Raw genomic sequence first — 25,306 nt, 5'->3', positions numbered from 1 at the left:
GACGGAAGGGTGAGCACGCAGAACCGAGGCTTGCCGCTTGTTAGGAGCGCAGCCGCTCATTACAGGCTCTTCTTTCCTGCCGCTGAAGCTGTTCCTGTTCCTGGAGTGGCGGGAGGGGAGCGTCAGAGGAGGCTGCACCGGTACCGGCGTCTGTGCTCTCCGCCTGGGCAACCAGAAACGAAAAGGCTCCCGCCGACTCCGCTACATGGCAGGGAACTTCTGGCAGAGCTCGCATTAGTGAGTAGCTGTTTTCACGGGTCTGGGTGCAACTAGGAGATGGGAGGCGAAAGCTGTGCTGGATTACCGGGGCGGGGAGGCACAAATGGGGGGGGGGGGAGAAAAGGCGGGCGAGGCAAGTCCCCCCCCCCGTAGGTCCTCCATAGGTAATAGTCGTTGGAATATTAGGTGCGGTGAGATGCGGCTTTGCGGGTGGAAGGGGTGTGCCTGGAGGTTGTGGCTTTTGGGGAAAATATGAATTCTTACACTGTTATATGTTTGTATGGCTTTATGCCAAAGCTGTTATGTGTTTTCTGCTCCTGGCTGTAAGGATGAAATTGGCTGTGTGTGCTGTTGTGTTTTTCCAGATGGAAAATCCCTTATAGAAAGTCATGCAACTCTATGGTAAAGTTCTGGTCAGCTTGCCTCAAAAACTGACTTTGTAGGGTTGGAAAAGGTCCAGAGAATGGCATCCAAAATGTTCAAGGGGGTGGAGAATCTCCCTATGAGGAAAGGTTGCAGCATATGGGGCTTCTTAGTTTAGAGAAAAGGCCGGTAAGAAGTGACATGGTGGAAGTTCATAAGATTTTGCATGGTGCAGAGAAAGTGGACGGAGAAAACATTTTCTTCCTTTCTCATGACAGTAGAACTTGTGGGCATCCAATGAAGCTGAATGCTGGAAGATTCAGGACAGATAAAAGAAAGTACTCCTCCATGCAGCACATAGTTAAACTTTGGAACTTGTTCTCCTAGGAGGCAGTGATGGCCACCAAACTGGGTGGCTTTAAAAGAGCATCATACAAATTCATGGAGGAGAAGGCCATTAGAGGCTAAAAGCCACAGTTCTACATGCACTGTCTGAGGCTATATGCCTCTGAATACCAATTGCTGGGAATCGCAGGTGGGCAGAGTACTGTTGCAAGTTTCCCACAGGCATGTGGTTGGCTGCTGTGAGAACAAGATGCTGGACTAGATGGGCCATTGGCCTGATCCAGCAGGCTCTTCTTGTGTTCTTTCATGTGGCATTGATAAGGTGACAGCACATGTAGGGCAAGGTGCTGCCTGCTGTATACTACATAATTTAGTAAAGACCCCCACCCAAGAGTTTTGTGGCGCTAAAAAAACCTAACAAACTATTGATGTTTTTTATTGAACCATACTACTAGTATCGCTTTATGCACACAGTTTTTTATTTTCTATTTTGGTTCAAATGGAAAGGCAACAAGTAGTTATTTAAATTTTGGATGGAAACAGGTAATGTGAAAAATGTGAAATGTTCTGATATCTATTTGTTGTTTACTGTGAGAGGAATGTTGCCCGTTTAAATTCATCATTTCCCCCTCCTTTCTTCAAATGCTTTCATATCTATTGTGTATCTGTGCACAAATGAATATTGTATTACATCCCAAGAATTGGGTTGCTTATTTCCCACCACCTCCACCCACAGGAGGTGGGTGCATTGTGATATTATGAGGCTAGAGAACCTTCAGCAGATAACTTGAGGGTAACCAACTTAGTGCCCTACAGATGTTGTTGAGCTCCAACTCCCATCTGCCCAAGCCAGCATGGTCAGTGGTCGGCGAAGGTGGGAGTTGTAGTCCAGCAACATCAGGAGGCCACCATGTTGGCTACCCTTGAAATAACTGAAAGCTTGTAAAAAATATCCATGGTGAAAAGGCTTGACTCAGGTTCATAATTTTTTTACAGAAAATGAATGGGTATCTTTTAGGATAATGCAAACTAGCACTTACAAATAGGAGAAAGTTTCACCTGGCTGGAGATAATTCTCATTATTGCAGCAGTCAGTTTATCTTTCTTTGCCCACTTTTTATGTGTAATCTACCAGCACCTAAATTCTAAATGTGTTTATTTGTGAGAAAGTCTGATTTCAAAACCCAAAACAATATAAACACATAATTGGAAATCATGATGATGTTGAAATGCTTCTGGGACAGGTGCCACAGGCAGAGAGGCTGGATTGAATTTTTAGGTGTATGCATGCTTTGCATAGCATTTATTTATTTATTTATTTAAATTATATTCTGCTTACTAACCAGAGTTCTTGAGGCATCTAGCAGTATATTTAAAATACAATAAAATAGAAAGAAAGTTACTAGGGCAGAACAAAGAAGTATACAAGTTTCTTCCTCATTCTCAGATACTGCAGATGCTGCTCTGCAGCTGAATCTCTCGGCCCCAGCAGGCCTCAGAGGAAATGTCTGCCGAAGCAGTCACAGGTTGGGGCTTCCTTGCTTGGCTGCTGCTGCTGTCTCTTGCAGCTGCTGGCTCTTGTGGCACATGTAAGAGGTGCTGGGGGAACAAATTAGTATGGGTCTGAATAGCTAGGAAAGTTTGTGGCTTTTGCATCAGGCTGTGTAGTAGAAGCTGAAACGTAGGCTGTTTTCTATTTGTGGTACAATGGCCTTCTGTTTAGCTGGTATAATAATCTAACTTATACTGAAAGTTGTCTCTTCTCTCTCCACTTTCTTTGTAGCTTACAATGGATTTTGGATAAGCAAGATCTGTTGAAGGAACGCCAGAAGGACTTAAAATTTTTGGCAGAAGAAGAATATTGGAAGCTGCAGATATTTTTTACAAATGGTAAAAATAGTTTCACTTTTAACTTAGCCCACTGTTTCATACTGTGTGTGTGATGAATTATTTTTGTGTTAATATCTTAAAATACACAAATTCACCATAACTTTTTTTTAGAAGAAACATTCATTAGGTACCTAGTGACATGAACATGCTCCCCCAAGAGACCTTATCTTTCACCTTAAATATAGCATTCAGGTTTATTTATGGTTTGTTGTTTTTGGCATTATGCATATGTTTTCATCCTGAGACCTTGTGGATGCAAGGCATGTGTTCTAACACTGAACTTTGGGCATCTACTACATGTTTGTTTTTATGTGACAGTCCTTCAGGTCCTGGTTTAAAGGCAATAACATAATGCCTAGTTTGTATGTAAAGATGGCACTTGCAGGGGAGCTGAAACTGACAGTCCAGCCTTTACCGTGAGGTTATTCTTCTCTTGGTCTTTCACTTTAATAGTCCTTCTTGGGTTCCTCTGCTATTCTGAAGACTTGCTGTGAAACTAATAAGAGACTTCTTTGCCTTTAACTTGGATTCAGCTTGTATGATTCTTCTGTGGTGTAAGGCCAGAACATGGTTTGGACTTATGCATGTGTGTGCAAATGTGGCTGATGATCTTCCTTGTCATAGATGCTATCTGTTAAGTAGTGGCTTGTTAAGCCTGCCTAATGATTTTTTTTAGCTACAGTAAGATCTGCACTGTGATCTATTGGTTCTTAGCTTGTTTTCTTAGCCTCTGTAGCAGATCTGTGTAAACTTAATATGGGAAAGAGAGGGAGTATGCTAGAAACTGCTATGGCTGGATGGAGAATATTTGTATAGTGCTGCTGATTTTTGTGTCGTGATATTTGGATATCATGAATGTACTCATGAATGTATACAGCATTTATTCATGGTGTTACAGTGCAGCATCAGGTTGATCACAATTGTAATGGTTGTTCCTTTAAACATTAATCATGTGTGCAAATGCCTTGCTTGGCAGTCAGCCTTTAAAATCTGTGCATAGTTATGTGAATTGGAATGGCATAACTTGCAGTGCTGTTTTAAAATGGCAGGATAATGATACAGCATTGCCATGTTCAGATTATAAATGGATGAGGGCATTCAGGAAAAATACCAAGTAATCACCTTATGTTTCATTCCATCATTCTGTCCTTCCACCTCTGCTCGGGATCCCAGACGGATGCTTCTAACATGCTTGGCACATCTCCTTTGCCTGGAAGGCCAAATAAGAGCTACCTGCACAGCTGACACCAGGGCTGCTTCTTGGCCAACTGGCAGGCAGAGCTTGTGATGGAGCAGCTGACTACTTCCTCTAGTGTCTCTCCCCCCTGCATCCCACTCCTTTCCCTAGATTAAATATGTCATACTTCAAACACCTGCTGCCCTGCCAAATTCAGCAACTATGTTGTTATTGGCAGCTTCATTCATTGAACAAATAACATCAGCGTTGTGATGTGGTTAAGCATTGTAGGCAAGAGGTGGCTCATTTTTTGTTTCTTTAGCTGAGGGCTTACGGATCTCCAGAAGGCATGTGTGATGTAATTGTAGGAGTCTAGAGTAAGTGATTTGAGAGTTGCCTTAAATTGTACATCCTAGAGCAAACTGTTGCCTTCACTGTATGGAGATTCACATGCCTCTTCTTCTTTCATGGAGCCATCTTTAAATGTTGGAATTAAGTGCCATCTGACTGTGTTTGAACTAGTTTGACTTAGTGGGTAGCATGCTACACTTTGATCTAGAATACCTTTTAATCCCTCAGGTAGTTGTGGGGAAATCACTGATCCAGTTCAGCCATCAGTGGCGTAGCGTGGGGGGTGCAGGGGGGGCCGGCCACACCGGGCGCAACATCTGGGGGTTAGGGTTAGGGTGTGGAAATCCACAGGTTAGGGGGGCGCAAATCCATGGGTTAGGGGGCGCAAATTACTTGCCTTGCCCCGGGTGCTGACAACCCACGCTACGCCACTGTCAGCCATACATTTTCTGGCTTGTGAAATTTCAGTTTAGCAGCCAGAAACCACCATTAGACCACATTCCCATTTGTTCCTTGGTAGTTCCCTGGTATGTCTGAAACAGGGACCTCTGGTTTAATATCAGTACCTGACAAGGATATTAAATCATGTTTTATATTATGGTTTAGCAGTCTGGAAAATGTATATAAGAACCAGGCAACTGTGCTATGGTCTCAATATGTAAAAATATTATTGATGTACCTTTTAGGGTTCCTGAGAGGATGAGTCGGTTAAACTTAACAACTCTTTACATATTAAGGCTGCAGTCCTATGCATCAGTAAATTTCATGAAATTATTGGGGCTTTGAATAAATGTGGATAGGATCTGATTGTAATGACAGTGTAGAAATGTTGACATAGTGGCTGTTTCACAGCACCATGGGAGATAACCTTCACCACTTCTGATAAAATGCAAATTGTACTTTAAAATCTTAACTCAGTTTTGTTTTTGTTTGTAAGTTATCCAGGCCTTAGGTGAACATTTGAAATTAAGACAACAAGTTATTGCCACTGCCACTGTCTACTTCAAAAGGTTCTATGCCAGGTAGGACCACTTTAGTGTATATATATATATTTTCCTTTTTAAACAGAATTCATAAGTTAACAGATAAGTTGGTTTGTAGCCATATCCAGTGGGTACTGTTCAGCTGATGAAAGGCTTTTGTAAGCAGAATGGGAAGGGTAGCAATTTTCAGTTATTACATCCCACAATGCCATGGTGGCTCTGTAACAGCGATCCCAGATGCCTTCATCTGCCCCAGCTGTAATAAAACATATCTCCCATATTGGCCTCTACAGCCACAGCAGGCAATGCAACTCTCTAACAGTTTGACTTTACCCTCAGTGGCACACTCTTCCATTGTCTCCTGAGACAGATGGATGCCAACACAACACACACAGTCTCTCTCCACCTGCTAAGTATGCTACAGAGGGTTGGGAGACCCTGCAGAACAGATTTAGAGGGGTGGGGGCTGCAGGAGGGAAGGCAAATAGCTAAAAACTGCTACCTTTCCCATTCTGCTTATGGAAGCCTTCCTGTCAGCTGAGTGATACCGTTGAATTCAACTCCATTGTCCTATGTATGCAAACCTTTTATTTATTTTATTTTATTTAATTAATAAAATTTATACACTGCTTGATTGTATAAAAACCTCAAAGTGGTTTGCAATATTGGTGGTAACTTTTCTAAAAAGCAGTGCTCTAGGTGAATAGCTCCTGCCTTCTTAAAATCATGTACTGTCACTTTTCAGATATTCCCTAAAAAGTATAGATCCGGTACTAATGGCTCCTACGTGTGTGTTTTTGGCATCCAAAGTAGAGGTATGTAGAGCATATTTTTCTGTGCGTGCATAAATTTGGTATAAAAAAGAGCGGAATTTGTTTTTAACCCTAAAGAGAAACGTTAAATTGGAGCATTTGGTGGCTTTGTTTCTCCATGTCCTTCTGGGAGAAACAGGAGCTCCATTATTCGATGCTGCATCACACCTCCAAGAGGGGGAGGGTTTCTTTTGTTGTATGTGTTGTTGTTTAACCTTTAAGAAGAAAATCAGTAAAGGTAAATTTAAAAAAGAAGATCCAGTGATGGTGATGAACTGTAGTTCATTACCATTCTAATCTGTCCTATTGGCTGAGTTGCTGTCTTGTCTTCTCAGTCTTTATAGATTCTAGGATTTAGTAAAGTGCATAGCATTTCTCCCACCAAGGGTTTTGTGCCCTTCCCACCATCATTATTAGTGTTTGGCTGTTCATACATTCAGAATAAATGGCGTCCCTTGATCACACCATGCTTCCAGCAGGTTGCTTTTTTTGCCTTGTGGTTGCAGAAGCTAGGTATGAGGGCCATTTTGGCAGCTGCATTCCAATTGAAAGATATTCTGCTGATGGGAAAGAAAAGAGATTCCTTCCCATACAGGCTTCTTTATTATTTGCATCGTTGTTGTGACTATAGTAGGGTGAGGTGGAGATGAACCTTTTTACACCTGTTCACCATAGGTTGCAGTGGAGCTGGGCATGGCTGGCCTTGGAAAGTGCTCAGCATTTGCCTACAAGCCTTTCAAGAGAACCTTCCTTTCACCCATCATAATGACAGGCAATTTGTCACAGTGTGTTTCTAGTGTGGAATACCTTCCAGTGTGACTTCTTTTTTCTTGCTTTAGGAATTTGGTGTGGTCTCAAATACAAGGTTGATATCTGCTGCTACTTCTGTATGTAAGTGTAAATCATGTCCTTTAAGTGTAAATCTGCTGCTTTATCACAGGTAAAATAGTCACCATAATAGTTATAGATAAAATGTTGTCTTTTTCATAGGAAGCTGTGCATTGCTTAGAAACTTTGGGGATTAAATAGTATAACAATATCTGAAATAAATAAAACAGATTAAGTACTAACTGAAATCAGTTTTCAATCTCAGCAGTAGAAATGAAAATGAATTTCTTTATCCTTAGTATGTTTGATACTTGGTTAAAGTCTGTCTCCCCTTACCCCTCTGCAAAATAGATATTTGCACATGCATGATAGCAGAAAACTAATTTCTAGAAACTGGTAAATGCTTCCACACCAGTAGATAATTTGGTCAATTTGTAAGTTCAGAGTCTGGTAAACATTTTCTTTTAAAAAGCCATAACAACTTAATTTTCAAAGTATATAAACTAAATTTCAAAACCTATTCTCACCCACCCACCCTTTGCTTTGGTCATTGCAATACTATTCTATTCAGATTCTTTCATAGTAGTTTTTTATTGTACCTGAATTTTGTCAGGTAATCTCAAAAGTCCATATGCTCTAATATACTTAGTTTCCAGGTGCTTGAAAATGTAAAACAATACATCCAATATCCACTCCTGTGAGATTTGTGAGTTCAATGAAAAATAAATATGGTGGTTTAATTTTATCCTCTTTTTAAAAAAATGTCTCTTGACTTCTTTTAATTGCAGTGAAAACTAGGTTTTCGTATGCCTTTCCGAAGGAATTTCCTTATAGGATGAACCATGTAAGTAACGCTGTAGTGATATAGTTTGCATTAGCATATCATCTCTGAATTAGTACATTGGCACCTCCACCATAAATATATTTATTTGAAAGTAAGCTCCACCAATTGATAAGTGGAACTTACTCCATCATGTGCATCACTTACATTGCCCTTTTGTAAATGGGTGCAACAGTTGAACTGGTGTCTAATAAAATGTATTATGCACAAAATTTCATTACAATATATTTATGTTGAGTGGAATGGATTTACCTAGTCTCCAAAGGATCTGTGTTTTCCCTCCTTCCTTTTAATGTGAGCAGTGTGTTTGATATGATTAACTTATTTTCTATTTTTGCAGATACTAGAATGTGAATTCTATCTCTTAGAATTAATGGTAAGTTCATCTGTTTACCTCTGCATTGGCTTAACTTTATACAGCTTTATATACAGCTTTCCTATTTGTTAAAGGGGATGAAATGAGCTATTACCCACAGCACTTACCTTTCATTAGGCAATATTGTCCACACCTCTCCCCAGTTGCACTGCAAGGAGCATTCCTTTTTATAGTTTAGTAGTCCATGAAAGCTAAGCAGAAGTTAAGAATAGAGTTGCTCAAATTGCATATAAAACCCGAATGTTTTCTTTGTATAGATATTTGAATACATTATATTCAGTTTGTAAGACATACAGTGGTACCTCAGTTTACGAACTTAATCCGTTCCGGATGTCCGTTCTTAAACCAAAGCCGTTCTTAAACTGAGGCGTTCTTTCCCTAATAAGGCCTCCCGCTGCTGGTATCTTTCCACCCCACCATTCGGATTCCGTTCGTAGACCGAGGTAAAGTTTGCTAACCGGAACACTGCCGGTTTTGCAGAGTCCGTATACCAAATAGTTCGTAAACAGGGCTGTTCTTATACTGAGGTACCACTGTACTAGAAATACTTAACCACAGGTGTAGGTTCAGGGACCCATGTCATGTTCTTACATCTCATAAATACTTCTCTGGAAATGTGTGTACTCTTGGCTACTTTATGTACTGACAACTGCTCTTCCAATCAGGCAGCACAGCTACTCTATTCATCATGTTGGTCAGACAACAGGCAGTGTAATACTTTGGACTCCACCCACCTTTAGCTTTGGCCCTGCTCACCATTGGCATGTGGCCTCTGTCAGATTACCCTTGACTTTTAAAAACTCTGTTCTAAGGTGTGCTTTGTGATTAAAAATTCTCCCTCTTTTTAATGTGGTTTGCAACACATAGCACCTTTGCACATTGCATCTCTGTTCTGTACTAGTGGAGAAGGAGCTTCCTCCTACAGTCTCTCTGACATAATCCCCCATTTATATTATAAGAAGAGAAGTGAGAACTTACCTGAATTTCAAACTAGTGCCATTTATTTTGGCAAGCTTTTAGTTTATGTAGTTTTAAACACAGGCTGTTCTTTTGCAAGATTCATTTTCCAGTGAGGTATTTAGGTTTGTGGGCAAATAAGGTTTTTGTTGGCTACAGTTGTGTCACTTTGTGTCTCCGAGGGAGATAGACTGATAGGCAGTCTGTCAGCTTCTACAGAGGAGTATTCTAAAGAGACTACTGACCTCATTTTGACAGAATAAGGGTGCTGCAACAGTAACATGTTGAATGGAAGGCAGGAAGCACCTAAATTTGTAAGTCAGATGTTTTGAATTCTTGCTAGTGACAATGAGCTTTGTGCTGAACTTAATTTTAAATGGCCTTTTAAAATCAATCTTTCCAGGACTGCTGTTTGATAGTATACCATCCTTATAGACCTCTACTCCAGTATGTGCAAGATATGGGCCAAGAAGATATGCTGCTACCCCTTGCCTGGTAATAAATATAAAAATGTTTAAAGAGTGTGTTCATCTGAGGAAGAGTACAAGATTAAATACAACAACGGAGGTGAAGTCTGCTAACTGACTTTGCAGACACTTTCCCCAGTTTGCCAAAGCCACGTGAGCCAATATCTAGACATTTTCCTGGGGATCAGTATTAGTTTAATACATACTGGAGAACACATGGAACCAGTTTGGTTTATTTGCCACCATTGGATTGTTTTACATATGACCTGTACAGCCTTTTCTTCAAAACACCCAAGGGGAACACATAGTAATTAGATACTCTGATTACTATTTTATTTATTTAGTATATTTATCCCTGCTCTTCATGGAACTCAAGGTGGCTTCAGCAAGGTGCCTGCCCTCAAATCATCCCTAACCTTGTCTTGCAATAGGAAAGATGACATCATATAATGTCTCTGAAGTTGTACCTTGGTTGTAGAACGCCCTGGAACTCGGACGTTTTGGCTTCTGAACGATCGAAACCCAGAAGTAACTGTTCCAGTTTTTGAACATTCTTTTGGAAGCCAAACATCCGAAGGGGCTTCCCTGGCCAATCAGAAGCCGTGATTTGGAAGTCGAATGCTTTGGAAGTCGAATGGACTTCCGGAATGGATTTGGGAAGAAATTAAACCAGTGTTCCAAACTGCAAAGTATGTAGGGGGGGGAATACAATGAAATGTGTATATAATGATAACCAACATCCTGATTTCAAACAGAATGTAAATGTTTAAAGGAGAAATAAGCTGGTGTGTTTGTGGCATATTACCTTGACTCCCTTATGTGAAGAAATGAATGGCAGCATGCTGATTGGTTGCTTTTGTTTGTGCAGGAGGATAGTGAATGACACGTATAGAACTGATCTTTGTCTGCTGTACCCTCCTTTCATGATAGCTCTAGGTAAGTAACACGTTAAAAAGTGCTTTATCGCTATTTGAATGGAATGATTTGGTGTAGAGTTCCACCCATGACCATCTTCATATAAAGTCTGGTGTTGACATCATAGCCTCAGCTTCATTTTTTTACTTAGTAACTGAAATGCTTTTATGATGTTAATTTTAAAAAAATCTAATGGAGCAACTAGGACACAAAAGTTAAATGTACATGTTAAGTGTCAGTGTGAAAAGTATCTAGAATGGCTTGATGGAAAAATCCTCTCTTGAGAGGTAGACAGTGGTACAAAGAACATGTTCTGGAAATGTCCTTTGCCATTACTAGTATGTTACCCATCATTCTGCAAGTATTGTTATCTAACCTTATGCAACATTTTTCCCCCTTGCAGCTTGTCTACATGTGGCTTGTGTTGTCCAGCAAAAGGATGCTAGACAGTGGTTTGCTGAGCTCTCTGTTGATATGGAGAAGGTAGATACATTTTCTTTCCTAGGTACAGATTTATTGTGTAATGGGAAAACATGTATGCTAGCCACATGTCCTCATGTAAAGTGGTAGCTTCATAGGACCAGGTATTATAATCACTTCTTGACAATGCTTGAACACCGGACTAGCTTCTGGTCATTTTGGGGGCAGAATTCATGGTGCAGGTGCTTATTTTCAAAGTCCTATGTGTATTGGAACTGGGCTGATGTAAATCAAACGAAGGCTGTGTTTATTTCCTCTTGAAATTACTGACCATTCAGCTAATTTCCTAGTGCACTGATCTCTGAGTATAAACTCTATTATGCTCTAAGAATAAAGCTCACATTAATTCCCAGTAACAAATCCCAAATAATCCCAAGTACCAATGTCTTAAGATGTTGAATGTTTTAAGGTAGGCTCAGAATTTGTCCTTCCCCACCCAGCGGGTAAAATATTAAATATATTATTACTAAATTTAAACAGACAGAGGATAACAGAAGACTTAATATTTTCGGACCTATTCCTTGTATATGAAGTGTGTGCCTGTTGCTGGCAGACACATAGAAACATGCCTACGTTTTGTCATCTGGACATATTTTTGTTTAGATTTTAGAAATAATCAGGGTTATCTTGAAACTGTATGAACAATGGAAGAACTTTGATGAAAGGAAAGAAATGGCTACTATTCTAAGTAAGATGCCTAAACCAAAACCACCTCCAAACAGGTAGGTGTCTTCAAACTTTGTTTTCTCCTTGTTGTACTTATGTATCCCTATTTCTATATCTGTCTATATTTCTCTTGATCTGAAGAGTGTATCCAAAGTGTAAACAAGAATTTTAACCATATTCCAGAGATCTATCAGAATGTGTTCCTAGTTGCTAGAAATTTGATGGTTCTCATGTTAACAGTTACACAACTTCCTGCTTTTCTTTTGTGAAATTACCTAATAGAAATGAGTTAACTCTCCAGAATTGTGTAGGCATAGGCAACCTCCTTCTGAATCTTCAGGGACTATAACAATCTTTATCAATATCGTTTGAACATGATGAATGGCTGTGCTTGAACATAATGCTTTAAACTATGATTTTGGACTGTTAGTCATTGGATGTTTGTAAACTGAGTGACATTGTTCCTTGACTATCATATTAAAGCTTTTTGGTTTGCAGGGACCTTTTTACCAGGCACATTGTCTGCTTATAACAAATAGGATTAGCACAGGCTTACTGGCAAGGGGTTGGTGGATAGGTTGTTGTGATTTTGGATAAGATATACATAACCTTTGCCCCTTGCAACTCTGGTTATGAGCTGAGTGTGATATCATTGTGTGGGCTAAATTCTATACCTGATTTTTGAAAAACAAGTGTGCATTTCAGGAACAAGTAATCTTTTTAATAACCACACTGCTCCCTACCCAGGCAGTTGTTGGCATAACTAAGTGAAAGTTATGAAGACAAAAGCCTCAAGGACTCAGAAAACTTTTTTTTTATTTCCTCAGTCATGATTTAAGCAAGACTCACAATTTGTAGGAGTTTGAGGCAAATTTCTGTGGTGCTGTTTACATTTTGCCACTTGCACAGGCTCTCCTAGAATAAATTCTTGTATGCTCTCACATGAAGTAAATGTAATTAAAGAGCTGCATGTTGATTGACCTTGTCCACTGTGACTTCTTGTGCTTCCAAGATTGTAGAACAAAGACTGTAATCTCCTGCCTTGCTGTTACATTAGAGATGCCTTCATGAAATGAATTCACAGAAGTAAAAGAAGTAATTTTTAAAAAATATATCCATATTTGTTTTGTCCCGAACAGTGAAGGCGACCAAGGTCCAAATGGAAGTCAGAATTCTAGCTACAGCCAGTCTTAAGTCATTCCAAAGAAACTCATTGTGGACCACTTTGGATTATGTCATGATGGATTTTTTCTTGTGTGGAAGACATGAACACAAGGTTTCAATAATGTCTTTTCAGAAAGAACTTGAAGAATGTTTCTGTCAAGCATATTGAAAACTTTTCCATAAATACACACCCATTTGAATTGTGGCACTAACACATTTAACACCACTTCTCAGTCTCCAAACAAGTCGAAAGCCTGGATAAAGCTAGAAAAAACATGATTAACTTCAGTATGGACAGCATTCAACACTTTAGTTGTTTTTTTAAAAAATGAAGAGTTAAAGAAACTGTTACCACGAAGCTGGGTGAGTAACTGGATCTTCTTGCCCCCATACCAGTTTGACCACAGGAGGTGGCTTGAAATGTTGGATTTGAAATCCTAATTGACCAGGCATATACTCTAAATGCTAGTGAATATTGTACAAGAGGGAAAATGCACTTCTTCAGTAAATTCTTGAAAGGAAAAGACTCCTTAAACAAAGAGTAAGATAGTTTTGCATTCCTCACCTGAAATTTAACAAGATAGTCTTAGTCTGTACCTATAATTTGCTAGCAGAAATTGAAATCCAGTACCCAAAAAAGTGCAATATGTATAATGCAAATTGTGGCTGTTGTAGGGAGGAAAATTTCAACCTTTACAAGTGCTAAACTATTAAGTCATACTTTGCAATCCAATCAAGTTGAATAATCTAACCTATTTGAGGTAATGGTGGATGTGTTGTGTGCTATAGAAGTTAAGCTTGCCTTCATTGTTACAAATCATTCATCGTAACAGAGGCTTCTTAAGAAAGCAGCAAGTATTCAGATGAAAATAAAACGTACTCCGTAGGAAACTATTTATTAATTACTGTAAAAATTTAACTAGAGAGGCTTAATTTTTTTAAAACCACAGGGCCATATCCTGTGCTCTTTACTCAGGCACACCTTCCACTGAAAATGGGATTTGCTTCAAAGCCTTTAGATTTTAATGAACATTATGCACACACAATTTCATAATAAAGTCTGTTATCCTAAAAGAAAATCAAATAAAAATAACTACTGGATTTTAGTCTTAGGTCTTTTTTCATCCCAGAGAACAACTTTAAACTGGTACAAAACCAGAGGAATGTTGGTTTGAAGAATCTTGTCACTTGGTGCTTGTTCTAAAACTTGATTTTTTAAAAAAGCAGCAGTGCCTGCTTCTACTTGATCTGTCATTCAATTAAGTGTAACCAAAGTGTTTTTGTATGCAAGTGATTGGGCTCTTTGCACTTAACTGTAAGTTATTTTTATAAAGTGTGTTTGGATACTGACTTACGAAAACACTTCTGTGAGAAGTGATGTGTTTCTGGCCTTTTCATACTCTCCTTATTTGTTCTGCTTATTTTGTTGTCTTGTTCCACACCCGTGCTAACATGATTGGTTGAAGGCACCTTGTCCTTAGCCATATGGAAATTAATTTTGTTCCCCTGAGGGTTTAAACTTTATTTGTAATATGAACTAGCTGGGTAGGAATAAAAACAAATGCAAATTGACAACTTTGTCTGGTTCTTTTATTCTGGAGTGATAAATAAACGATACAAATAAATCAAGGTGGTATTGCAGATATATAAATAAAGAATGGAATCAGGATCCGCTGAAATCGGTGGAAGTTGTTTAATTGGAAATATGATTGCATTGTTGATTTAACTGCGGAATAGTAATAGGTTATGTAGATGTAGCATATTGTATTCATACTATGAGCACTTCCCCTGTTGGATAAAAACATGTTTCCACACACTATTACTTCCACGAGCATTTACTATCAGAAAGCAAAAAGCAGGGCTATACAAAGAGTCAAAGACTTTAAAAGCAAGAAGAAGAAACCAAGGTTATCTCTTACATGCTGGATAAACATTTGAGCTCTGTTTTATGTGCAGGAAAAATTACTGGGAAAATTAGCTAAAGTTGTTTGAAGAAAGTGTCTAATTACTAATTTTAAAATGCACAATTTTAATTTGAAATCACGACTAACCAAAATTCAGTTAGTATGTAAGAGTTGAAATTAATTGCAGTGTTAAGAGAACAACCTGATTATTATTTAGGCTATTATATTGATCCATTGCAAATTTCATTCAAATAGCAAAACTATTTAAGAGGAAATATTCAAATTTTGGAGAAGATATTTTCATAATGGGGAATAGCTTGGTTGAATATTCAAAACAGGTATCAGTTCTTTCCTGCTGTGTAACACAACCAATATACCGCTACACAAAATAGTTCCTAAATCTATATAGATACTCAATAAAAGTTAGCCTTCACTCTGTGTACTGTGAGGATACTGAATAGGTCACTATTCCTGACGTTATTTCTCCGCAGAAGATTCATACTCAGCCCATTCCTTGAAGCCACCAGCATAATTCTGAGCTCTGCAAGCACATAAAGTAAGCATCTTAACATTTCACACTGTACAAAGTATTTTAATTATCCTTTCTCTAAAACATACTGGCCAGATCACTGATTTGCTCAGAACTCAGTGGGCTCAAAACTTTACGGGAATGTTAACCTTCTACATCCAAATTCAAAATACTTTCTGCTGCATTCTCTGGTGTAACAATTATTATTTAATAAGACAAGGAAACAAAGGAGCATGTATATGATGTCTTCCTCAAACAACACAACCCACAATAGCCTCTTAAACAAATAGTTCATTAAGCACACCACCGGATTTGGCTGCAGCCCATACAAGATTTTTTATTCTGGTTTTTGTCACAGCAGCCAAAGGTATTAAGATTCTGCAGAGTCCATGCAGAACCTTTGATGTAGCAAAGCAGAATAAGGTATCACCTTAGTTATGTTTTTTAAAATCACAATTGGATTTCCTTTTAAGAGGAAAGCTGTGAAATGGCAGGTGGCAGTTTTAGATTGAAGGCAACGACTGATTTACATGCGTCCAAGGCGGCCCAGAAGTAGCTGGAAAAGGGGGCAGAAGGGGGCCTAATGGGCTTATGCATCCTTCATTGTTGCATGCGATGATGACCTGAAATGCAATCTCCACACAAATCAGGGGTTGCCTCTATTTCCATGTATAGTGGTACCTCGTGTTAAGTACTTAATTCGTTCCAGAGCTCCGTACTTAACCTGAAACTGTTCTTAACCTGAAGCACCACTAATGGGGCCTCCTGCTGCTGCCACGCCGCCAGAGCACAATTTCTGTTCTCATCTTGAAGCAAAGTTCTTAACCTGAAGCACTATTTCTCGGTTAGCAGAGTCTGTAACCTGAAGCGTATGTAACCTGAAGCGTATGTAACCCGAGGTACCACTGTACTATCTTCAAGGAAGATCTGTTACTCTATGCAGGGCTGTAGCTAGGGGGTGGTGAGGTGGGCCCCCACCAAGGCTGCAGGTGGGGGGACACAAAATCAGCTAAAATATGTCCATAAATGTCTATAAATAAAAATATTGATTATTGCCTCATAAGAAAAGGTTTTAAATAGAGGGTGAATTGAATGGGTAGAGAGGTGGAAAGAAGAGCTAATTTGTCCGTGGCTAGGGGGCGCAATCTGGACGGTTTTGCCAGGGGTGCAAGATCACCTAGCTACGGCTCTATAGCTATATTTACTGCAAATGGAGCCCTGTGAAAAATACATACACTTAGAATTAAAGAATTCTGGGAAGCTGCTGAGCACAGAAATTAGTGTACCAGTACTGAGCTGAACGCCAGTCTTTCTATACATTAAAAAAATCCTAGTTATCTCAAGCTGTCTTCATTTCAGCAGTCTAATGTAGGTGTTGTGTGTGACATTTTTTGTTGTGGCTGTTAAATGATTGGCTGCCAGGAATCCTTGACAATCTATTGCAAGTCACTCAGAGTGCTGCTAGTAGATCCTGATCTATGTTCTGCCCACCACTGCTCTAGGCAGTTTGCTGTCAGCCTACATGCACGAGAACATTACTTTTTGTGATTGCTTCTACGGAGTGAAATGCCTGTAGCATTCCAAAGAACTTAAAACAAGCTGACCTAGTTTTTGTTTTGTTTTTGTTTAAAGGACTAGAGTGACCAGTCCTGCTTCAGCCTCACTGACTTGCACAAATAGATGGCACAGACTACTTGCAACTGTAATGATTAAAATTTCATGGCAAGGGTGATACGTTTTGAATGGCAGGAGACAAAGGTTCCGGTTTGCTTCAGTGGTGCCAGGCCTAGGTCTTAACTGAGCAACAAGTTACTTAGAAGCAAAGATCAGGGTCATGGAATGAAAAGCTATTGATTCACCACACTTCAGAGTAGAACATCAGGGTAAGTATTAAAGCAGAGGTAGAAGTCAGTAAAGATACATTTATGCAGTTTGTCCCTGAGTATATATACTCACCTGCTGAAACCCAGAGACTTTGCAGCAGCTAGAGCTTGTATGCTTCTCACTCCTGCCATACAGGAAAACACTAAAATGTCTGATTTAGAAGGCATATCTTGATTGTATATCTCCTTAAAATGTACCGGTTCCATCTGCAAAGCTTCCACAACCTCGCCCACTACAAAAACAAAGACTGACTGTTGAATTAAGCAGCTGACTATGATGAATCATTATAAAGCAAGTAAGTGCAAAAGGTCATAAAATCCATGATACGTGGGTGAACCTTACATATCTCCTGTTACATAGGTAAAAGGTTTTGAGCTAGCTGGCCTTGTACTTCCTCCTCACTCCGCTCATGATCAGGAAGTGTGGAAGCTTACATGGAATGCTGATGGATCCAGGAATTTTCCCATACTGCTCAATTTCCCATTTTTCTCTAACATCAACAAGCAAAATGGCCTTGGATTGCAGCAACTCCTTGAGTTCTTTGTAGGAGACCTTATCTTTAGCAGTGCAAAAACGGCAAACAATCACGTCTGGCTTTTCAGTTTTTAGATCTGTAAAGAGAATAAGCTATTACTCAAGCAAGCAATATTGTCTCTGGACCATCATTTCTCAAATACATCTACTAGCAACTTCTAATGTTACCAGTGAGCACAGTTTATGCCAGTGGCTTTATAGGGCAGAGCTTTCCAAACTTTTCATGTTGGTGACACACTTTTAGACATACACACTGCAGCTGACACACTATGGCATGACACACGTTATCCTCCCCCCAAAAATATTGCATTGTCAAATGTACTCATAGATTTTCATAATTTCTGTATCATTAGAACTTAGGATCTGACAGTGAAATTGAAAGGGAGTAGTAGACTCAGAAGAGAAAGTGTTTCATCAAACAACACATCATGTGGTATAGGCCACTGGCCTACACACCATTTTAAAGGTGATTAGGTTAAACCAGATGAGGGGTTATTAAGATTGGCAAAATGCTTTTTTGTGTTTTGCTGAGTTGTAAAACTCTACAGGTTCAGAGTACAGTGGTGCCTCACAAGACGAAATTAATTCGTTCCGCGATTTTTTTCGTCTTGTGATTTTTTTCGTCTTGCGAAGCACGGTGTCGGGAAAGTTTTGGAAAAGCTTCAAAAATCACCAAAGTCTTTAAAAACCTCAAAAAAGGCTACCACACCGCGTTCTAAGAGTTGCTCCTCAAAGTCAAGTCGCAACTGTATTAACGGTGTTAAGAAAAAGGAAACAAACTTGTCAGATGTTTCCGTCTTGCGAAGCAAGCCCATAGGGAAAATCGTCTTGCGAAGCAGCTCAAAAAACAAAAAACCCTTTTGTCTAGCAAGTTTTTCGTCTTGCGAGGCATTCGTCTTGCGAGGTACCACTGTATTTTTATAGTCCACAAAACCACATGCTATAATAAATTTGTTAGTCTGGACTTACTGTGTGGTATCTTTAAAATGTTTTCCTTTTAGGGAGAAGAGGGGCCCCAACCGCCCTTGCTCCCAGCCTGGCACAAAGCAGGCTTGGATTCCAGCCTCTCCCTCCCATTCAAGAGGAGATATAGGGAAACAACCAATGCAATGAAAGATATAAAAACAGCTTAGAACTATTCTCCCTAAGTGTGAAATATGTAGTTGCTACTTAACTGTGGAGCACAAACCCACAAAGCCCCACTGTCACATCACCAGGTCTCTTGTGACATGTGGGTGTGCTTACCCTTCTCTTCTGATCAAGGAATAACTTAAATATATAGCATCTGATCTGATATTGAGATATGATACTACTTCCTCCTTTAAAATTTCCTACATGCAAAATCGTCACACCTTTGTCCCCAGCTGCTTTACAGAGGCATGAGGTCATTACTCTCTTACAAAGAAAGAATGAGGCCGAAATATAGCATAGGCAACTTTGCCGAATTTCTCTCCCCCCCCCCCCTTTTCGGAATAGGAAGCTAGATCTGGCGGCTTCAATGGATCTATTTCGCAAGCAGAGCTAAACGTCCCAATCCTAAAATTAGGACTGAGAAATGTTCCACTAATGAAACATAACTGGGTTAGGGGGCACATTTTATGGTCAGGGATGCCGCACGGAATCACAGACTTGTAGAATTGGTAGGGGTCGCGAGGGTCATCTAGTCCAACCCCGTGCCATGCTGGGATTTTTGGCCCAAGGTGGAACTCGAACCCTAGACCCTGAGATGAAGAGTCTCATGCTCTACCGACTGAGCTATCCCAGCAATCAGATCTGCTGAATTATGCAAGTGCGGATCTGATCTTACACTGATGCTAGCGAACGTCAGGCTGTGCTGTAGGTTCGGTATAGGGAAGGAGAGATGCTTTCTCCCCAACCCCGCCCCGAAGCGCGAGCGCCGGCGTCTCCCCTCTCTCCCCACCCACTCCGGGGCACTTACGGGCCGGACTCCAAAAGGGGCCACGGCCTGCTCCCGATTCCGGCCGCAGAATGGAGCCGCGACCGTGGCTCCCTGCCGGCAGGCACTTCCCTCGCCCGCCTCTCGCACTGACCCCTGTCCGCTTTGCTGTCAAAAGGAAGGTCGCCCGACCCAGCCGGCTGCAGCAGCCCCACATGTTGCCCAACGCGGCTCAGATATCTGCGCGTTTTAACATGTCTCCTCCCATTCTTTTCCGGGCTTCCCAAGCTATAGCAGGCCGCGTCGTTTGCCTGTCTTTTCGTCTGTGCCTTATAGGCGCTTTGCACCAGAAGCTGCTACCTCAATCCTATGCCCATTTGCTTAGAAGCCTCCTGTAGGGCTTACTCCCGAGTACACAAAAGACATTTAAAGTGCACACACACATATCCCTCAAAGGAATTGTACTTTACCCCTCGGAGAACTACAGTTCCCAGCACCCTTAACAAACTACAGTTCTCAAGGTTCCTGGGAGTGGGGTGTGTGCTTTAAACGTATGCTGTTTAAAGTGAGTCTAGAATTGCATGCCAAATAAGCACTTCTGTTTTCTTCTCAACCCAGTGGAACGGTTTCCCTACCTCTAGAGGTTGTGGACTCTCCTTCCTTGGAGGTTTTTAAGCAGAGGTTTGATGGCCATTTATCATGGATGCTTTAGCAGAGACTCCTGCATTGCAGCCGGGGGTTGGACTAGATAGCCCCTGGGGTCGCTTCCAACCCTACAATTCTGATTCTATGAGTTGTATTATGTTAACACCACTTCCTTTTCTCTGGATGCGCCCCTCAGGGTGCCCTCAGTTTCCCCTTTTCTGCACAATTAAGAAGTTCTTTTGTTTATGCCCTCGTTTCACCTCAAAAGGATATTGTAGGGCTGGAAAAGGTGCAGAAGACGGCAATCAAAATGATCAAGGGACTGGAACAACTCGCCTATGAGGAAATGATATAATATTTGGGGCTTTGTAGTTTAGGAAAAAGTTTAGGAGTAAGCGGGGACACGCTAGAAGTGTATAAAAATATGTATGATGTTGATAAAAGTGGATAGAGCAAAGCTTCTTTCATAATTCCACAATCAGTGAAGTGGAATGTTGAAAGATTGCTGGGGAAAGCATTCTACTCCCCCCCCTTACCTTAATTTGATGGTACAAGATTTCAAGTATTACTATGTTTTTAAAAAACATACTAACAAGTGTAGAACTCTATATTCACCCTTGGGCTAGTCTTGGGGAGCAAAGATCACTCCTATACTTGAGCCTTCCACATGGCAAGCCTTGTGCTACCAGCTGAGACTACAGACTGGTGATTCACCCGGTAGCATTATTTATGACAACATTCCTTACACAGAAATGCTTCAAATTATATTGCTTTATGCAAACAAATACTTTTAAAACCTAGATGAGGCTTATTCATTCATATGAAACCTTTTTTTTTTGCTAGCAAGTTTTCTATAAAACAGTCATGGGTGCAATTTTCCAAAGTGTCTTTCTGTGTATATCTGTAATGAAATGTGTATTGTTTAAAATATATACTTCACAATATTTTGAAAGGCCTTTAGCAGCCAGCCTTGTGGCATATGGTGGCTTTGCATTTCCACATGCAAGACCTATCACTGGTACAAACCAGTCATGTCATACGATAGCTAGCTACAGTATGGCACTTCATATACAGTTATCTGATCTCTAGCTGAAGAAACAGAAGGTAACATATTTAGAGGTTAAAGCAAACATTAAGAATTAAGAGCCTCATGCTCCAGAGTAGTCCCAGAAACAAATGATCACACAGCATTACCTCAGTACAGTGCTAAACTGAGTGGCTTTACAATTATAATGATAAGCAATTACCTGCAAACTGTTCCACCACAAGGCTTATTTATTTGAGGCTTCCAGACTAGAGGTTGCTGTGGAATGGGCTACTGTGATCCACAGAAATCACTGGGACATATTTCTTAGACAACTGTCTTGCATGTGCAGCATGTATATGCCATGTGTGCAAATTTCCCCATTCATGTCAGTGAAGCAATGAAGGAGGACATCTCCATGCATTTATGCTTTTACAACAGGGTGCACAATTTTGGGGGTGGGATCAGAACCAATGGCACTGAGATGTGGAAAAATACTGCTTCTTTCTGATAGTCTTTGACACAGTTCTTAAAAGAATTTTGATCAAACACATTTTCATTAGCAAAGGTGGAATTTGAAGAAATGTCTAACAGGATTTCCCCTTGGTTTTTAATTAAACGAGGATAAAACATCTCTATAAAAGGGTGATTAATTTAAGCTGTCATATAAACTGGTTCTCTGGTTGCTGGCTGTCAGCCTATCCATATGGCATTCCTTTTTCTACAGATAGAAGAGTATATTTATGATAGCGTAATTAAAAAGTAAGTCAAGTGTTGCAGTATACACGACATATACGCAATATTCTGATTGATCCATTCCCACTGTGCTAATCTTTCCTAAACCTAAAGATGGATCTAATTTGTGCTATTTAGTAAATTTGCCTATTTATGTGGCATACCAAGAAAGATGGCAGGAAAGAAAGAGGTAGAGTCAGTGGTATGGTGCTGTACCAGACAAAACATTAAAAATAACAAGGTATTATAGAGTTGTGGCATCTGTTCTGATGGAGCTTTAGGGCAGAGGTGCCCTTAGAACAGGACTTTGAGACAGAAATCTCAAGTCTCAACTTTGGGTCCTACGCAGCCACCTGACCTGAAAGTACTGGGTGTGGCCTGTTCTAAGAAGCAGCCTTGCCATTTAGTGAGTTCAATGGACACTTCCCAGAACTCTCTGCAGGGTACAACATGCAGTAGTTTTATTGCAAACACCCAAGTATATGTGTGACTCTAGATTCATAGTCTATCAAGGAAATGCACTCTGCATATGCCCAGAAGTACAATTACACATGCTCAAACCCTGAACAATGCTAAATACGTCCTGGCTTAAATGGAACCTAGTGGTTTGAGCCGAATCGTTTGTTCAGAAGTAAACCATGCAGAGCAAGGGCTTAGTTTTATATTCAGTGAAAATATTCAGGGCACCAGGTTCAATCCCCGGCACTTCCAGTTAATAGGATCACGAGAAAGGCCCCACTCTGCCTCAGATCTTAGACAACTACTGTTGTCAGGCAAGAGACAAAGCAGGGATCGGTGGATCAGCCCTCCTATACCCATCTCCAGATCCGTAAAGGGCAAGGGCTGGGGCAATCCGGAATCCTGCACAATTCGTAGCCTAGGACGTGACGCCTGCTCCTTTAACGATGGAAGAGAATAAAAGCCGCTGTGCACATTTAGCGCGATGATGGCTTGCGTTCCCGGTGCAAACAGCCGCACCCGTTTTCAAGGGAGTCAGGAGCGAGCGAGGCCTCTCCAAACACGTGGGCACCAGCAATTTCAACGGGGGTTGACATCGATGTAAATACAGGCGGCTCCCTATCGGCGATGCGGCAGCTCCGGCTGGTGTTTACAAAGCAGAGCGGACCCCCCAACACACAATCCCGCCCCATTCAACCGCCCCGGCTCTCGCTTAGCCGCCTCTCGGGGCGGGACGGGCAGCCCAGGCGAGCGAGCGAAGCGGCCCTCGCCGAAGCTCGGCTTCCTTTGCCGCTTCCTGCTCCTCCTCCTCCTTGGCTTCTGCTGCCGCCGCTCCAGCCTGCAGCCTGCGAGGGCGAAGCCCGTCGCCCAGCGCGGTGAGTGCGGCGGGCTGGGGGAGGCGAGCTAAGGGGAGGCCTCTCGCTTGGGTGGGGGCCGTGGAAACCGAAGCGGTGGGGGCGCGAGGTGCTGGGCGGGGAAGGGGCTGCGCGGCATGTGGGCCCTTCCTCGTCCGCTTTGCAGTGCCTGGGGACCCCCGCTAAGGACTCCGCGGTGCTTCCCCGAGGGCCCGAGGTCTTGCAGGCGGTGGCTGAGGCGCCCTTGCCCCGGCCTTCCTCAGTCGTGGCCTAGGCAGGCGGCCTGCGCTGACCAGTGACACTTTTGGGGGTTGAATTGTGACGCCGCCTTGCACCTCCTTGAGCCCGGCTCGCCCTGGCGGCCGAACTGGTAGGCCGGGTCCCGGGTGGTGAACGCTTAGCTCTCCCCGAGCCTTTAAAGGGCCCAGGCCTTTAAAGCCTCGCCCCTGGGCTCCAAGGTGTTTGCTGCCCAAATGAATGTGCCCACTAACTTATTGTTGGCCTAGTTGGTTAGAGTCAACAGTGTGAGGCGGCAGCAAAACAGCTCATGCTGTTCTAGGCTGCATCAGCAGAAGTACAGTGCCCAGATCAAGGCAAGTGATAGTACCACTCTATTCTGCCATAGTCAGAATACTGTGTCCTATTCTGGGCACCATAATTGAAGAATGTTGACTAGGATGATCAAGGGCCTGGAAACTAAGCCTTATGAGGAGCGCTTGAAGGAGCCAGTGGCGTAGCATGGGTTGTCAGCACCCGGGGCAAGGCAAGTAATTTGTGCCCCCTAACCGGTGGATTTGCGCCCCCTAACCCTAACCCCCAGATGTTGCGCCCGGTGCGGCCGGCCCCCCCTGCACCCCCCACACTACGCCACTGGAAGGAGCTGGGTATGTTTAGCCTGGAAAAGAGGAGACTGAGAGGAGATAGGATAGCCATATCCTAAGGACTATCACATGGAGGAGGGAGCATGCTTGTTTTCTCGTGCTCTGGAGAGTAGGAATCAAACCAATGGCTTCAAGTTGGAAGAAAGGAGATTCCGGCTTAACATTTGGAAAAAACCTTGTGATAGTAAGCTTTTCAGCAATGGAACAGACCAGACCCCCACAAGACTCTCCTTCTTTCGAGGTTTTCAAACAGAGGTTGGATGATCATCTGTCATAGATACTTAAGCATTGCAGAGGATTGGACTAGATGACTCTTGGGTCCCTTCCAAGATTCTGTGGTGCCAAGGTTGCAGGTTCAGTCCTCATACGGGCCAACTGCATATTTCTGCATTGCAGGGGGTTGGACTAGACGGCCTTTGGGATCCCTTCCAACGCTGCAATTCTATGAACTAGTACAAATCTTGGGAACTTTGGGCTTTCCAGGTGTTGTTGGACTACAATTCCCATCAGCCCTAATCAGCATAGGGAGGGTGAGTGTTGTACTCCAGTGATATCTGAAGGGCCAATTGTTTCCCCAGCCCTGATCTAGGGAATACATACCCTCTGTAGTGTACAGCATTCCTTACTGAACACCTCAGGATTTGCTTCCAAGAAAACATGTTCAGATCATGCAAGGAGATAGTTGTTTTGCTGGTCATGGTGAATGGGTACTGCAAAAGCATAAAGAGCACCTAAGGTGTGTGTGGGGGGAAATGTGTCCTGTATATGTCCGCAGGAAATTGTGAGTCAAGTAGTAAGGGCAGTTTGGGTCCAGGGAGTTGTTGCTATATTAGTCCCAAAGGAGGAGAAACAAAATAGGTAAGCTGAGCTGCCTTGCTTGAGGCTGCCTTCTGTTGGTACACACTTACGCAAGTTGCCAAGTCACACAGAGCTCTAATAAATGCTCAAGAGGAAGTGTGAACAAACCAACCTCAAACTGCCAGTGCAAATAGCACAGAACAATATTTTGTGAATATTTGACTACCCCTTTCCACCCCGTGTTAGAAACTGAGATATGAAGGCTAGGAGCTACGTAAATGGCACCTTAAACCTAGGTTATGGGCACAACGACAGAATGTCTAGGCAT

General features: G+C 41.7%; 2 protein-coding genes across 4 annotated transcripts; one reads left to right on the top strand and one right to left on the bottom strand.

Annotated features, from left to right (window-relative positions):
• Positions 1-14,409, top strand: CCNC (cyclin C). 3 transcript variants are annotated; one of them, XM_083493866.1, is made up of 12 exons: positions 1-237; positions 2,711-2,817; positions 5,283-5,367; positions 6,074-6,143; positions 6,980-7,031; positions 7,757-7,812; positions 8,150-8,185; positions 9,546-9,637; positions 10,478-10,545; positions 10,928-11,007; positions 11,608-11,726; positions 12,810-14,409. In XM_083493866.1, exons 1-12 carry the CDS (start codon positions 206-208, stop codon positions 12,862-12,864), a joined length of 852 nt encoding a protein of 283 aa, XP_083349992.1. In that variant the 5' UTR covers positions 1-205; the 3' UTR covers positions 12,865-14,409. The 3 variants fall into 3 exon arrangements, with proteins under 3 accessions (XP_083349992.1, XP_083349991.1, XP_083349993.1); XM_083493865.1 differs by having other exon boundaries at positions 26-237; positions 12,968-14,409; XM_083493867.1 differs by having other exon boundaries at positions 40-237; positions 2,711-4,611; positions 4,784-5,367.
• Positions 14,403-19,853, bottom strand: TSTD1 (thiosulfate sulfurtransferase like domain containing 1). Its single transcript, XM_083493868.1, has 4 exons — positions 19,625-19,853; positions 17,586-17,762; positions 17,224-17,383; positions 14,403-15,279 (listed from the first exon to the last, which is right to left on the bottom strand). The coding sequence occupies exons 1-4, from the start codon at positions 19,797-19,799 to the stop codon at positions 15,216-15,218; spliced, it is 576 nt and encodes a 191-aa protein (XP_083349994.1). The 5' UTR covers positions 19,800-19,853; the 3' UTR covers positions 14,403-15,215.
• Between the last annotated feature and the right edge of the window lie 5,453 nt (positions 19,854-25,306).

The sequence above is a fragment of the Podarcis liolepis genome (genome assembly GCF_965112155.1).
Source record: "Podarcis liolepis genome assembly, chromosome: 3".
In the NCBI taxonomy this organism is placed as follows: domain Eukaryota; kingdom Metazoa; phylum Chordata; class Lepidosauria; order Squamata; family Lacertidae; genus Podarcis; species Podarcis liolepis.
Note: the sequence above shows the minus strand (reverse complement) of the source record. Positions and strands in the feature narration are given on the sequence as shown.